At 43.7% G+C, this 16,416-nt stretch overlaps 1 protein-coding gene across 4 annotated transcripts in view; it reads left to right on the forward strand.

Moving 5' to 3' along the window:
- Positions 1–16,416, forward strand: part of KIAA1958 (KIAA1958 ortholog) — a 54,852-nt gene that overhangs the window by 16,768 nt on the left and 21,668 nt on the right. For 3 of the 4 annotated variants that reach the window (XM_032095258.1, XM_032095257.1, XM_032095259.1), the window contains one exon: positions 14,033–15,294. In XM_032095258.1, the coding sequence (XP_031951149.1) occupies positions 14,145–15,294 (1,150 nt within the window). In that variant the 5' untranslated portion in view covers positions 14,033–14,144. Of the gene's footprint in view, positions 1–12,027; positions 12,145–14,032; positions 15,295–16,416 lie in introns of those variants that run through there. The other variant, XM_032095260.1, reaches the window with a different exon arrangement.

A 16,416-nucleotide genomic window follows, 5' to 3' on the forward strand; every position in this document is an offset into this window, starting at 1 on the left:
GGCTTCTTTCTGAGGTTGCTCCAGCATAGACAATTCGCAGCAGTATTAGAGGACGCCTTGCCTTGGCAAATCCAGAAGTGCTACTATCTACAGAGATATGACAACATCACTGCTAAGTTTGGTGGAAGTAATTTTCACTGCTGCCCCCCCAACTGTATCTCACTGGTAACACTTTGCAACTGGAAGGAACCAGCCTTGTTTTCAGACACCTCAAGAGTGGTGCAAAGCATCAACACAAGAATTCACAGTATAGATTTTTCTGTTTTGGACTCATACTAGTAAATAATCAGGAGCTTTGACTGAAGGAACTCTTTCTGAGAGGAGATGAAGCTGTCTAAGTGCATTGCCAGTGAAATCCGATTGGAAAAATGTCAGCAGTAATTAAAGAAAACTAGTCAGGGCAGTTCAATACACTTGCATCCTGTATAAATGTCAGCATGTTCTTTTTCACCCTTTCTCCTTTTTATTTTGGGTTCTAACTTCTAAATAAGACCCTGTGTCATTCCTCACTATAATTCCAAAATAGCTCTTCTAGGTTCTGTTTTACTTCTTCAAACAAGACATGTCCAGATGTCTGCTGTGTGTAAGAGATCTGACTGGCTTTAAATGCAAATATACTCCATGACACAGTCGAATGAATGGGTATCTAATCTGTGCATGTCCTTGCAGAAAACGTTGTCAAAGATTAGATTAATAATTAGTATGTTTGAAAGCGCTGTGTTACCCAGAGTGTGGTCCTCAGCTATTCTTGGCAGGTTTTTCAGTGTTTGTCTTTAATTACAGGTTATTCATATCTAGAAAGAGTTAGAAGTTAGATATTGATATCAACATCTCTGGCATGCCTATACGGTATGACAGTTCAGCTTGTATTTGTAGGATAAAGGTGTGTTGGGGTTTTTCCCTTTCTTTGAATGAGGAAAGCCTGTATGTTTTCTACTAACTCTAGTTAAAGGCTGGACTAAATGCAACCACAAGAAAGAATTAGTTGGAAACACTGTCAGGTTGATATAGTAAAACACCTGTTTTCTTTGAAACCTACTGTATTTTAAGAAATATTTTGGTTGATTGTCTGTTATTTAATTGGCATGGAGAGGAGAGAGGAGAGGAGAGAGGAGAGGAGAGAGGAGAGGAGAGGAGAGGAGAGGAGAGGAGAGGAGAGGAGAGGAGAGGAGAGGAGAGGAGAGGAGAGGAGAGGAGAGGAGAGGAGAGGAGAGGGGAGGGGAGGGGAGGGGAGGGGAGGAGAGGGGAGAGGGGAGAGGAGAGGAGAGGAGAGGTGAGGAGAGGAGAGGAGAGGAGAGGAGAGGAGAGGAGAGGAGAGGAGAGGAGAGGAGAGGAGAGGAGAGGAGAGGAGAGGAGAGGAGAGGAGAGGAGAGGAGAGGAGAGGAGAGGAGAGGAGAGGAGAGGAGAGGAGAGGAGAGGAGAGGAGAGGAGAGGAGAGGAGAGGAGAGGAGAGGAGAGGAGAGGAGAGGAGAGGAGAGGAGCATCACAGGTGGAAAAATTTGTTGTTTTTTTTTTTAAATTATCTTTCTAGAGACTAAGAATTTTGTCAGGATGCATTTCTTGAAAGTTAGTGGTTTGCTTTGGAGGTGTATACCTTAAAATAAATTCCTATCCTGCTTGTAATTACTTTTATTCAGCTATTTTTACTAGCAGCATTTTGTCTAGGGCCATTTCTCACTCTAATGAAATGAACCAATATGAACAGAAATGGGTAATTTTGCAAGGAATTTCCTCATCTATTTTTGTGCAATAAGTTCAGTACTAATAAAGCATAATAGGAACAGACTTTAATGAATCACAGAATCATAGAATGGTTTGGGTTGGAAGGGACTTAAAGATCTAGTTCCAACCCCTGCTGCCATGGACAGGGATGCCGTGCACTAGATCAGGTTCCTCAGAGCCCCATCCCACCTGACCGTGAACACTTCCAGGAATGGGGCATCCACAGGTTAATGAAGGCATGTGATGCAACAATGTAATAATACATGCAACAATATATTAATGTTTTTTCTTACACACCTGCTTCCACTTTACTGGTCCTGTGATTTATTCAGTCTTGTTTTCACTTGCATTGCCAAACATTCAGCAGTGCATGTAGCACTTTGTTTTGAACTTCAGTTATCCAAAGGCTACACTTTGGGTTTTAAATCTCTAAGAGGAAATAAGTGAGAGTTCGTAATATTTGAGGGTCCTCCATAATAGATAGAGCTCTTCCTCCAAAGTCTATTGCATGCCAGTTGAACATTCTGGAGTTTCTCTCTGTTTCTTAATCACGCACCTTCCCTAAATCTACATATTGTACATGCCAAATCCTGCACTGATGTTAAAAAGAGCTGCGCTTACTTGAGAACAGACATTTAGCTCTTTTGGCCAAAGTCCCAGTACTTGCCTAGTTAAAGCTTTGTCAGGTTTTCAGACCCTCAGGGTGAGATTTTATAGATGTTTAGTTTACATAGACCTCTGAAGATCCCATTCACTGCTTTTGATTACATAAATGCTTCTGAGAACTGGGGCCTGGGTTGACTAAGCCAGCTAGTGTCAAAGGGACCTTTTCCACGTACATTCAGCCCCACTGAACTCAGACCTGCAAGTTTTTGTGGTGGCATGCAGAGTGGCATGGGTGGGCTCGGTCCCTCAGGTCTCTGAATGTCCCATTCTCCACCTTCTCCATCAAGAGAACAGTAGGTCACGCTGCTTGTCCTGTGGGATTGCCACCAACCCCTCACCTGTATGTGGATAAGCATCATGAGGCATCGATCTCTGCATACTTTCAGGGAACTCATCTCGTTAACCTTGAAATGTAATCTGTTTTAAATCTCGGTTTAATTTTCATTTTAATCTCAATTGATCAATTATATCATGTTAGAGGCACACAGCTAGATATGTTTCTAGGGAGAAAAGGAAACTTGGCACATAGTTGAGTGAAGCATTTCTAATCTTTTTGTCCTCTGGCTGTCAGCTACAGGATGTAAGTGTATTTCTGACTGGTTTACATTTGAATGCAAATCTTTGCTAGCTCATTTCTAGGGCAGCATTTATATCACTGGTTTTTCTACATCATGTCAAAGTCAGTTCTAGGAACTTTTCTTAGGGACTCAGTTGCCTATGCTCTGTTGTGCACAGTTGGATACAAGCCTGTTCATGGAATAATCTGCTATCTTTAAGTTTCTTGTATTTTTTTCAAGTTTGTTTGCCAAGAATAACGTTTTTCTCTGAGACTGGAGGGATTTTTTTAAAGATTTTAAAAAGCAGCTGCAGGACAGAACCTCAGAGTAATGCCAATAGTTCAATGATAACAATAATTGTTGATACTTCAAAAAGCACACTGTAAAGACAGTTCAGGAAGTTTTTCTTGCTGAGAATTAAGTCCTTTGAGAATTGTTTAACATCCAAAACCATCTCTGTGTTAAAAAAAGGAAAAACCTAAACTGTTAAATTCTAGTAAATTTCATCGTTATACAGAAATGCTGAGTTTCTACAATTTTTCTAATTTCTGTAGGAAATAACCTCCATTTTTCATAAGAGGTTAATAGTGTTGTTTCACTGGCACTATTTAGGCAAGTAATGCATGTTTTCAATATTGCTATAGTAGCACTATTCCAATTTTCAATTGATTGAAATGAAAGAAATCCTAGAAATAAAAATAACAAATCAAATCTGGCACAGTAAATTCTTTCATCCACAGAAGCTGCTTGCATTTGCTTGTGAGGAATAGCATGGAATAGTTAAGTTGTTTGGGCTGGAAGTGAAGGAATTGGTTTCCCTCTAAGAAGATGGGAGAGTTTGGACTTCATAATTTTTGTGCAAGTCAGTGTTAATATTCCTATTTTCAGTAAATCATGTGCAGACTTTCTCTTAATATAATTTCTAGGAAAATGAAAAGCCAGGGAAAGCATCTTGCCTTCAGGCTGTGTGTGCTTGATTCTTCTCACTGTAATTCTAAAGTTAGAGAGGGTACACACACTTTGTTGTAAACTCAGGAAATTATGTATTTTAAACATTTTCCCAACACGGGGTGTGATCTCTCCATTAAAGAATGATTGTGAACTACAAGCTGAGACAAATCCTAGCATCTTTGATATAATGCAATTTTAGTCTCAGGTCATCATGAGAAATGGTGTGAAGGCAGATGCAATTTTGGAACAAATTTTAATAAACAACACAATATAACCAATCCATGATAGAAAAGCTCCCTGGTAACTTCAGTAAAATATAGACTGTTTTTTTCAAATGCTCAGGACCTTAAAATCTTATTGTTGATATACTTTTCAGAAATGCTTTCTCAGAAGATATGTTCTTTCTTTAAAAATATCTTTGCTGAATACGTAGATAATAAAACATGAGAGATGACCAAGATTGACTTGAGGCTACAGCAAAACTCCCTGTTATGTTTTACTAATCCTGATGCACAGGCATCTTTTCAAGTACTCCTCTGTGTTGTAGCACTGGTTGCATGGTATACCAATGTACATTGTTGTCCCCATCACATTTATGCAGATGTTGCCTTTGACACTCATATTGACAAAGTTTGTGGAGGCACTGTGAATCTCAGGTCTTCACCCTGGTACTGCTTCTGCAGAGCTGTTTAACTATTAAAAGTGTTGACTGGATGCAGAGTTCCCTGTCACTATCATTTTTGCCTCTTCCCAAAGCAGGTTTTAAACCAGAGGTTCTGCATCGAGTACTGGTGTACCTGAGAGCCCCTGCTTGGTTATTGCAAGACACATTTCTGGCAAAAGCAAAACCAGGGACATTTTTTTTTCTCTGGAAAGTCGTGTTGCTGTTGTCACCTCAGCCCCTTGCCCAGCTTGCTCTGAGTGATGATGGCAGCTCTGTATAAAACACAGGTTGGAGTCATTAAAAGTGGAGGCAGGAATTTCTAGCACTTACAAGAGATACTGGATTGAGAAAAATGGAGCAAGAGGTCTTATTCTTGGGTTTTTACGTTAGACAAAATGTGAACTCAAAGCAACAGAATCTGGATTACTAAAGGGATTGAAGTACTGGTGACTGAGCTAAAAAATGTTATCAAAACCAACGATAAAATAATTATGTGAGTGTAGAGGCATATTTGAAGCAGTTCAGGCTTTTCAAAAAACAGAAATCAAAACCACAGAATGACAGAATCAGTTAGTTTGAAAAAGACCTCTGATATCATCAAGTACAATCTTTGACTGAACACCACCCTGTCAAATAGAGCATGGCAGTAAGTGCCACATGCAATCTTTTCTTAAACACCTCCAGGGATGGTGACTCCATCAATTCCCTGGGCAGCCTATTCCAATGTTTAGTCCCCTTTCTGTGAACAAACTCTTAATGTCCAACCTGAACCCCTTGAGGCTATGTCCTCTTATTTTTTCACTATTTGTCTGGAAGAAGAGACCAAACCCACCTGGCTACACAAAGAGTTGTAGAGTTGTAGTGAAAAGGTCTCCCCTGAGCATCTTTTTCTCCAAGTTAAACAGCTCCAGCTCCCTCAGCCATTCTACATCAGACCTGTGCTCCAGACCCTTCCCCAGATCTCTTGCCCTTCTCTGGACACGCTCCAGCACCTCAGTGTCTTTCCTGCAGTGAGGGGCCCAAAGCTGAACACAGCACTCTAGGCACAGTCTCACCAGTGCCAAGTAAAGAGGGACAATCACTGCCCTGGTCCTGCTGGCCACACTATTGCTGATACAGTCCAGGATGCCATTGGCCTTCTTGGCCACCTGGGCACATGGCTGGCTGATGGTCAGCTACTGTCGACCAGCATCTTCAGATCCTTTTCCACTGGGCAACTTTCCAGCCACGCTGCCCTCAGCCTGTAGCACTATATGGGATTGTTGTGGCCAAAGTGCAGGACCCAGCACTTGGTCTAGCTGAACCTCATCCAATTGGCCATAGCCCATCTATCTAGCCTCTCCAAAATTCATCCATCCAGGGAAGTGGTTGCAGTGACATTATTCCTTGGGCAAGTTCAACATCACAGAAAAGACATTTTGGACCTTGTTCAATGGCCACTGCACTCAGTGGAGTCTTCTAAGCAAATTTGATGGTGAATAGCTTGGCTGCACCACAAGAACTGTTTCTTTCTGTGCAACAGTGGTCCTACCTCTGTTCAAGGAATGAGGAACAGTGCAACAGTAAAAATGTTAGAGGTGGAAACATTCATTTTGCCTTTGCTGTTGAAAGACACTTTATGAAAACGATGGGTTTTGTTTGAAGATGTGGAAAAGTTCTGTGTCAGACTCATTATAACCTCAGTGGAAGGTAGAGCCAAATTCATACAAATGGCAGTTATACGGTTTTCCAAGTGCTGGAAAGCCAGGACAGATTTTGCGCTGATCATCCTTGCTACATCACCTCCATTGCTGCTAGTAGACAAAGCCATGAGTACAACTGAAAATATTTGCTCCTGCCACACTTTTCTCTGCTCACTAACCTAGGGGCACATAATGGTTATTGGACAGTTCATCCAACAGTGTGTCGGTCCACAGAACTGCTAGTCCTAAAATTTGCTTTCATTTGTCAATCTGAAGGAACACAGTTTTTTTAAGCTAGGAAACAGAGTCCTTGTTGTCTCAGGTCTTTGTTGCAGATCTCACTTTGTGAGAAGTGTCTTTATTAAGAAAATGAGTTTCATTGAGGCTTTGAGAGAAAGTTTCAGGGCTGTGCTTGCTAAACACTGAAGTGAACAAGCAGGATTTCTCTGTCTTCCATGTTTAAACTATGTAAACACTATCACTATGTTTACTCTATTAGGTGCTTTCAAAATCCTAAAATCTTTTCTGCGTTCAGCTATTCACTGCTCAGTTGTAAGTAGTGTAGAGTGTTGATATTTTACAGGATTACATTAGTGCCACAGAGCTTCTGTGAAGAGCCTGGCAGAATATGTTCTTTATGGCATGCGTAAGGAAGACACAGGGTAAAAAAGATGAAGCATAGCACTGCCAAGTGCTTTGACTTCTCTGGAGCTGTAGGTACTCAGCAACTTTTCAGATACATTTGTGAACTAGAGAAAGCTATGTCTTAGGTTACAGTGTAAGATGTAACCAAGAGTATGTATTCTATCACCATCTGTTAAAACCAGGTGGGGCAGTGTTCTTTATCTCTTCCATGACACATCCCTGACAACTCTCTCTGGAGAGATTTTTTTTTTGTTGATGGGCTATCAAGCCTTACTGCACGACTCATAAATTACATCATCCCGTTGTGAGATGTTCCGCCCAGGGGGAGGAACCAAGCATTCCTACCTGGATATAATCTGAGATTCTGAACACCACAGTCAGCCTTACCTACTAGAGTCCCAGAGGACAGGAGCTACATAACCACCACTGGACCTTCTGAGGAAGACCAGACCCCTCTGCAGGATCACCGCTTCAACAGAACCACATCATCTCAAGAGGACTGCAGCCACCATTTAATTGGACTGCTACCACCACCCTGCCTTGGCAGGGTGCCAGGTCATATCCTGATTCTGTCAGTGTTTTTGTACTATTACATTTATTTTTAATTTTCCTATTAAATTGTAGTTCTGATTTCAAGTCTCTCACTGGTTTGCTTTCAAACTAGTACAGGTCACTTTCCTTTCTGACCTGTTCCTTGGAAGGAAGAACCTTCCAAGGAAGTCCTGTGCCTTTCTGTACCATTCTTCTGATGATCCTGCACCCTGCAAATGAGAACAACCAAATCAGGCTTATATTCCTGAGGACTGAAGCTCAGGACAGGGAAGCACCAGCATAAGGGCTGGCTTGGCTGGGGATTCATGATAAGGAATTAACATGTCTGAGGAATTACCAAAAGAATCACAATGAGCTGGGGAAAAAGGAGTGAGAAACACGTCAGTCTCAGGAAGCTTAACTGAGACTGGCATGTAGGTAATAAGAGAGGTTCTTACGTGACAAGATCTTGCTCAGATTGACCAGGTTTCCTGCACCATCTGTTCTGCTCCCTTTTCACCTGCTTCTCCTGGTGCTCTTTTGGTCTCTCTGTGACCCTTCAGACACACTGTGCAAGAGCAGGGCTCATGTAGCCCCTGTTTAGTAGGTGCTGGGGAAAAAGATTACAAAACCAGAAACAGTGATAGCATTACATTCAGATTAAGGATCGAGCCCCCAAACTGTTCCTTAGTCAATTCTGCTGTCAATGGGTGAATCATTTTACGTTGTGAATGAGGCAGGCCCTTGGGAGGCTCTTAATCCTGTGATAGTCTTCCACATGAAAGGGTGAGGAAACCCACAAATGCTGTCCCAGCCAGCTGAAGGAGTTTCAGCAGCAAACAGGTTTTGCCGCTTTGCTCTGGCTTGCCGTGATGACAGCAGCAGCTGAAGGTGTGCCACACTTGGCAAGGAAAGCATCCTGAAGACTAACCATCAACTTAGAAGGAACTGCAGCCTTGTGGAGCAAATGTGACAGACAACCATGACATTTTTTTGAATGAAGTACAGCATTACTTGCCCAGAAACAAATGCATTATTTTTCCTTCCTACTACCCTCTGAGCCCCTTTCTCAGGAAAGCATGGTGCTGCTTGTTACTGATAGGCATTGTAATTGTGGTTCATTGAGAGTAAAGCCTGCTTATTCAGCAGCACAGCTCCTGCTGACTTCAGAAAGCCCAAAATATAAGCACAAAATCTCTGAGACACACTAGAGGGAAGGCACTTGCTACACATAAATGACTGAATTTATGTAGAATTTGGGATCCTAGAATTGCAGAGGTGGCAAATTAGCATGAAGGTTTTGTTCTGTTTCTAATGTGTATCCCTATTTATTTCTAAATAATTTCTTACAGAGCTAAAACATGAACAAATAGCATAAGCTTACATAAGTTGGAGATGTGATTTTTTTGTGGTGAGAGGTTATTTTTCCCTTGAAGACACCATCCAGAGACTGTATGAAAGTGTTAAGGAACAGTCACATATGAGCATAACTGGAGGAATTACTCACTAGCTTAAGGATACATGACATAGCCAAACTACCTCACAGGCTTGCAAAACTTGCCAGGATTTGTGAGCCTTTCCTCTGTAATGTATACCCTTTTGTTTCCTGGAGAGACACTCAATTAAAAACAGGTCTTCCTAAGTAAAAGGAGCCATATACAGTTTGTATCAGAGGTAGAAGTCAACCCTTTCCCCCCATGGTGAACTGGTTAAACTAGTTGATTCATACTTTGTCTATAAGATGCCATTGTTTTCGACATGCTTGCTTTCTCTCTCTCTGCTTCTTCTTGCTTCATAGTCCTTATTTCAAGCAGAAAGTAAATTCAATAATATTTGAGTTGACATGGAAGTTTTGTACTCCAGATGTCAAAAATCAGGGAAAATGCACTAACCTATTCCCATTCCTTCCAGTTTGTTGGTCTGTTTTGGTTGTCCATCCTGGTCCTTTGTCATCTTGATGACCTCCTGAGCAATATTAGTGAAGAAATCAAAGCACTGGGGCAAAGAGGCTGAGTTTCAACTCTACTGTTAGCAGGGTCCCCTCAAAGGAGATAGCAGAGAAGGTGATTACCAGTGGTGTGATTTTGGATGCTCTGTTGCATGGCTGGGGCCCCCAGCATTTGGAGGTGCTATCTGGGCAAGACTGCAGCTCCTGCTGAGTTTACTTCAGCATCGTACTTTGTGAAAGAGCAATATGCAGGTGATCCTGGATTGATGGCTAGCAGGGCCTGTGGGACTGCAGGAGGACTTTGTGGGGACTTCAGTACTACTCTGCCTTTGTGGATGAATTTGGATTTCTGCTGTTATTGACCTCAGTCATTTATCAATTCAAAACCTTTGGCTTAAGAAATGCTAGTAATAAGAGAAGCCCTAGTATTGTCCATTAGCTAAAATCTTGAATGAGATTGACTGTGGTGGCCAAACCTTTAATACACAGTGCTTTTAAGTATGGAAAGATAGGTCTTTCAAAAAAATGAAGCAATGCTTCCCCTTCAGATGGTGATGGAGTAATAGCCTGATAAGTTTGGACAGGGTGGAGAGACTGAAAACAAAAAGGATTTAAAATATTCTGAGCTTCTTTTGTAAGTATGAGAAAGCAGAGCCCAACTGCTTTCAAAGTTTTTTTGAATGCAGAAGCTGATAAAACATTGCTTCTCCATAGAAACACTTAAAAGTCAGGTTTCAGCTGCTGTAAGATTGGTTTGACATCCATTCTATGTAAAATTAGTAAATGAAGGGCTTTTTACACCTGTCTTTTAATGTTTTAGTATTTGGGTTTTAGTTTTTATACAGCTGTCTGATTAGAACAATTATTTTTTGTTATAAACAGAAGTAAATTTTGCATTGTATTTTTACTTGAGAACCTTGAACTTTTAGAAAATTCTAAGTATCAGCCTTGGCATCATGTCCCAAGAGGACTGTTACTGTAGTCCTGGCTATATTGTTCCCTTGGAAAAGAATCAGCATGGAAGTACTAAAAATCAGTAATGTTAATAAAATTTCAAACATAGATCTGTGTGATGCAAGTTAGTCTGAATTGACTTATCTAACATTAGCCTGGGAAGGAAATCCATTGCTAACTACCTGGGGTTCTGTGAGAGTACAGAATCCCAACAAGATTTTTTTCCTTCTTTACAATAAAATATAACATCACCCTCCCTGAGCTGTAGGTCCATCAAATGCATGTTCCAGTGTACAGACACTGCTGGAGGACACCCACTTCCCACTCTAAACCTGTGCATCATCCCATTTTTTTTGCATTCAGCTCCTTCACTGCATCTTCACCTCTGCTGCCTCCTTTCTGAGGGAGCCATATCACAGAATTCCCTTTTAGTCCTGAGGAACCTTCCACAAGGTCCTAACCAAAACTCCACTCTATCACTTTCATGTGCAAGGAGCCAGAAGAGAAAATGTAGTTGAGGTAGCCAGATCTCTGCTCTGCAATGGTGTTTGTTCATTCTTTTCATGGGATAAAGGAAAGGGGTCATGCTGGACAGCTACCAACTGCTATTGCTCCTGGGACTTGCCTGGTGTCAGTGCATCTTCTCTGCATCATAACAAAGGGTCTCTTGCTATTGCTCTGTGCAAAACCAGGAAGAATTTTGTCTGCATTAATGTAGCTAAGACAAGTCCCATCCTAAAACATGGAAAAGGACTACTCTTTAAAGGTTGCTACTTTTCATTGCCCTTTGGTCATCAAATAGACCTACTATGGCAAAACTCTGGTTCTGGATACAGAAAATACTGCCTTTCCCAAATCAAATTATGTCCCCCTTAATGCACTAACAGATCTCAAGGCATGTTTTTGCAATAGTAGCACATTCTTGCACATCACACATTCTGTACGCATTAGTCATTATAGTGGTACATTATAAATGAGGTTGTAAAATCTAAAAAAGCCTTAAAATTTGACTCTGTCTTCTGGGTCCAGATAGCTGCAGTGAATTCAGCACCCAAATATGCTTCACTCTGAATTAGGTATCTGAACTGTAGGCTCTGAACTGCAGAAAAGTGCTGTGGAAGATTAAGGCTTCTGTAATGCAGTTAAAAGTGTAGATCACATTGAAGCTACAGCATGTTTTTGCTAGTTACTGTATGATTTCAGAGTTATCATGTTATCAGGTTATTAAGCATGAGTCATTTTATCAGATCTTGCCAGGCTGAATGAAGAACTTACATAATCTCTAAAATGTGATTTAGATAACAAGAGCAGACTGTCATCCAGGATCATGCTGTCTGACTGAGCAGACAAGGTCCTCTTCAGGAAACCAGGTACATAATGATGCATTTGCTGTGCTTTCTACAGCATGAGTCTCTCCCTGCCAAAGTGCCATTGGCAACTTCTCTTTGGTTGGCAAACTGAAGACACGGTGCTTCTGAGTAACTGCACAAACAATTTTGACCGTGGCAGTCAGACAGTGGCAGACCTTATCTCATTTCCCTAAGGGGAAAATGGTCCTTCAGCCAAACATGGCTTTCTGTCTTCCCAAGATACATTCCTGGTTGTGTGGCAACTGAGCAGCTCTATGATACCACACAGATTTACACTGATGCAGCTTCTGACTTTAGCTCTCCCTCCTTTCCCCTGTTCACTTTCCAGATTTCTTCTTTGCCTTGCTATAAGTATGGTGTTCCTCCTCCTGTCGTTTGGTGTTTCTTCTTGGCAGGATACATTGTAAGAACCTGTCTTTGAATATGTCTCTCAGAAGAAACATGGATGCCCCAGGTGTGTTGACCCCTGTTAAGAATGATGGTGAATCTTTAAAAGCTTTAAAACAAATAACAAAAGGTAACAAAATAGAAGTTTTAGATATTTAAAAGTTTAATGTTTGAAAAGGGAAGTCTTCTCCAGTGCCTAAAAGACTTGCAAATTGGGGACCTTCTGCATTTATTCACAGATGCTCTGGTCATGCAAGGAGCTTTGAATTGCAGCTGATGCTCTGAAGTCTCTGTTTGCATGTGGGCTAGAATTCAAGTTATTGTAGCAGTTGTTCTCTGTGCATGCACTCTGGCTTGAGCTACTGCAAAAACAAGCTTGAATTCTACACAATTTTATTTCCTAATGATGTGCTTCCTCCTGTTCATTCATTCCCTCCATGCTTAATTTCAAAGATGTTGAAAAAATGCCTAGAAATTTGCAAAGTTTCTAGAAATTCCCATGCTGGGTCCATTCTTGACCGCACCAAAGACTCACAGTGCGTGGGGTGAAAAGACCTGGGAGGAGCCTTGTGGGGCAGATCGTAGGCAGTACTTGTCTATTTTATTTCCAGTTTTGCAGTTTTGGTATCCACAGACCAACCCTTGCCTGGTGAACGGGAGTGGGCAGGGATGTGCAGGCTGCAAAATCATTGAAACACAGCCTCCTCACCTCCCTTGGCACAGAGCAAACAGAGATTATCTGCAGCTAACTGGTGACAGGTGACACTGAGGAGCAACTAGGTAGGCAGGTAGTAATTTGTGTTGATTGTGTTGTGGGGAAGGCATTCCCCAGGGGCAGTTAGGCACCGTGTGGCTGTCTTTTTAAGCCTTGACACAGTTAATTTTGCATCCAAAAGTGCTTGTATAGAAGAGGACAAGGAATAAAATGAGGTGTAACATTGCCATGAATGCTGCATTTCATCTGGGAAAAATGTAATGCGCTTTTTTGCCTATATGAAAACAAAAGTGAAATGAGAACAACAGGAACTCCAAGACTTGCAGGTCATGTTCACAAAGCACAGGGGAGAGAGGGTTAGGGAGAGCCTCCAAACAGACCTGCAGAAATGAGCAGAAGTTCACAGATACTTTAGCTGCCTGAGGTCACTGGAGATGACTTCTCTGTCATTAGGTATATACAAAGAGAGACACTCAGGTTTTGCTGTCATCTTGTACTGCAAATTTCTAAATAGTTTTGATGAAAATGGCAAAAGCTTTTCTTGAACTGAATAATTATTTAGATGTCAGAAAACAGACAATATGAAAAAAAGCAAAATGTTAAATCTCAAAGTTGAGGGAAGGTTGTGGCTTAAGTCTTGTAGGTCCTTTAAGAGTCTCTTAAGCCTTTGAGCAACTGATGACTATCAGTATACAACAGTGAAGGCTAAGCTTGTTTGCTTATTCATTGTATTTGAAACCTCAAGTTCCAAACCTTCCTTTTGATGTCTCTCAAATTCAGTTGAAAAGGAGGTATTTGATTCAATTGACAAACGTACATAAATTATGTAAAACTTTATCGTTTCTTCAGATTCAATGAAAGTTGGTGCTTGATTGCCACACTGGTGTTTAAAATTAATTGTATTTTTAATTTTAATTTCCTAGGTATCAACACACAATCACCATCTTTTGGACTGCTTTTATATTTTGTCAGAGGTTTAAGCTTCTAGTCATTTTGCCACTGATACTGAACTGGCTTGTTTGAAAATCAGTTTTCTCTTCAGTTGTATGTTGCAGGGATGTTCCTGAGAATGAGGAATGAGGCTGCTTATAACCAGGCATAGTTTTGAGACATGTTTTGAAGAGCATGAGATAAGAGTGAAATGGGTTTAGCTGAGCGTACAAATGTTTCATTTGCCCGTGCAAATGTGGTCATGCTTTGGGAGTGCTGAAGAGCAGGGTTTTGCTCTCTCTCTCTGCAGGTGAGCAGTAAATATGAGCTTGGCAACACACGACCACGAGTGCCAGGACCCTGTGATCTGAACCGTGTCTTCAGCTGACTTCCCAGTGGCAAGGCACTGTTGATCCTGTACCATGGAGGACTGCCTTCACACCTCCTCCGAAAATCTCTCCAAGCTGGTGAGCTGGGCCCACAGCCATGGGACCATCTGCAGCCTCATCCCCAACCTCAAGCACCTGCTTTCAGAGGGGGCCCACGGCAACCTGACAGCCATGTGGGGCTGTAGTGCTGGCCATGCCTACCACTGGCCCCTGGCCGCCACTTGCCGGGCTGGCTCCCAGGAGCGCGTCTGCTTCCAGGACAGCCGCAGCTTCAACTCGGACAGCCCCAGCATGTTGGGGGTGCCGTCAGAGGCACAGGCCAGCCCCCTGGAGCGCTACCCAGGCCGGACGGGGAAGGCCAAGCTGGATTGCACCCGTACTCGTGACTCCTGCGACTTCTCCTACTGCAGCGAACCGTCAGAGCTGGGCGAGCCTGTGGAGGAGTACGAGGATGAGGCCACCCTCTTCGACATGGTCTGTGAGTCCTCTGTCACCGACGAGGACAGTGACTTCGAGCCACACCCGCACCGTGCCCCCGCGGGCCCCCGCAAGCGGCCGGCAGCCGCTGCCCAGGCCCAGGCGCGGCCTGCCGACGAGGGCGGCGGCGACGTGCTCCTCAAGAAGATCAAGCAGGAGCTCCCCGAGGACTACTATATAGTGGCCAACGCCGAGCTGACGGCCGGCGCCGATGGGCCGGCCCTGGCCTTGACGCAGATGTCCAAGCCCAAGCCGCAGCCCCCGGCTGGGCCCTCCTGCCTGGGGCCCACCAGGACCGTGCCCCAGCCGGCCGCGGGCCCCGACCCCGACCCGCAGCGCCTCTGCGCCTCCCCGCCCGGCCCGCCCCGCATGGCCACGCAGCGGCCGCCCCGGGGACCCCTGGCCTCCCCGGCGCGGGGGGCAGGCGGTGGCCCCGTGGCCGCCCTGCAGGTGCCAGCCACCAGCTCCAATGCCATCACCACCGCTGGGAAACCCATCAGCATCCCCCTCTCAGCCCTGCAGCTGCCAGGTCAGGAGGAGCCACCGGCCGCTGAGGAGACCCTCCCGTCCGTCCCACAGCTGGCCCCGGGTGGCGAGGTGGCCGGCTCGCCCTCGGTGAGCGCTGACCCTGAGGTCAGCTCCAGCCAGCAGCAGCCCCACGCCGCGCCTACCACCACCCCCGAGGCAGCGGCGCAGCTGATGCCAGGTAGGGCGCTGGGCCGGAGTGGAGGGGCGGTGGCATTTTGGGGGTGGCCCCCAGGCCTGGCTCAGTGAGGTTGCAGCTGGGGCGGGTGTGGTGCGTTGCCTCGGGGTCCTGCTGGCACATAAGTCAGTAGGTAGAGAAGCGACATACAGCTGGGAGAGGATTCAGAAAAACCCAACTAAGCACCCTCACATGAGAAAGTGTACTGCAGCCATAGGCAAAATGCTTTTTCAGGTCCATTTTGGGTACAGTTGTGTCATGGGAGAGAGCGTGCAGCGACCTTGCTGTGTGCATGAGTCAGCAAGGACATGAACTGGGCCATGCACTCTCTTGATAAACCAGAAAGAAGTGGTCTCAGCCAGTGTAGTCTAGAATTGGGGAGTTGCGTGTTACTTTCACATTGTCAGATGAGTACTGTTGGACATGGAAAGGCAAAGGAGAGTACCAGGAGAGAGGTTTTCATTTCTATAAATCGTTACCTGTAAATCAGAGCAGTGAAGACAAGATGTGTAAGTACAGCCTTAACTATGAAATTGATTACACTTGAATCCATGATGAAATGATTTTTTTTCCATTTTCCCAGTGAATGCTGTCATGCTCTGTGTCCATAATTTTTCTCAACTCCTGCCAAAGCACATAGAATTGGCACAAACAGAACAACATTATTGCATAAAGAGCATGTTAAAACAGCTTTCTTCTGCTGAGTGATTATCCCATGTGCAGAATAACTGTTAGCCACAGGTCTTCAGAAGGAGGTGGAAATCTGTTTCTTGAGGGGACTTGTCAGCTCCCTCTGGACCTGAGCACGGACAGCTGGAAGAGTTCTCACTCTTCCAGCTTCTTCATCAGTGGTGCCATCCCAGGAGGAGATGAGGCAGGAGCAAGTTTACCATCTGCTCCCTTGCTGGTTCGGCCTTGAGCTGCCTAGTCCAACAGAGTACAGACAAACAGAGAAGGGGTTAAAAACTGCCTATATGCAGTCCTTGTAGCAGGTGCTGTAAGTGCTCAAAACAATGACTTTAACTTGAACATCCTGAAAAATGATTGAACGCTAGTAAATCTATCAACTGGCAAGAGACTGCAGATCTTCTTGCCAGGTGAAACAACAGACAAAGTCAAATACAC

Source organism: Corvus moneduloides, chromosome Z, assembly GCF_009650955.1.
Source record: "Corvus moneduloides isolate bCorMon1 chromosome Z, bCorMon1.pri, whole genome shotgun sequence".
Taxonomy (NCBI): domain Eukaryota; kingdom Metazoa; phylum Chordata; class Aves; order Passeriformes; family Corvidae; genus Corvus; species Corvus moneduloides.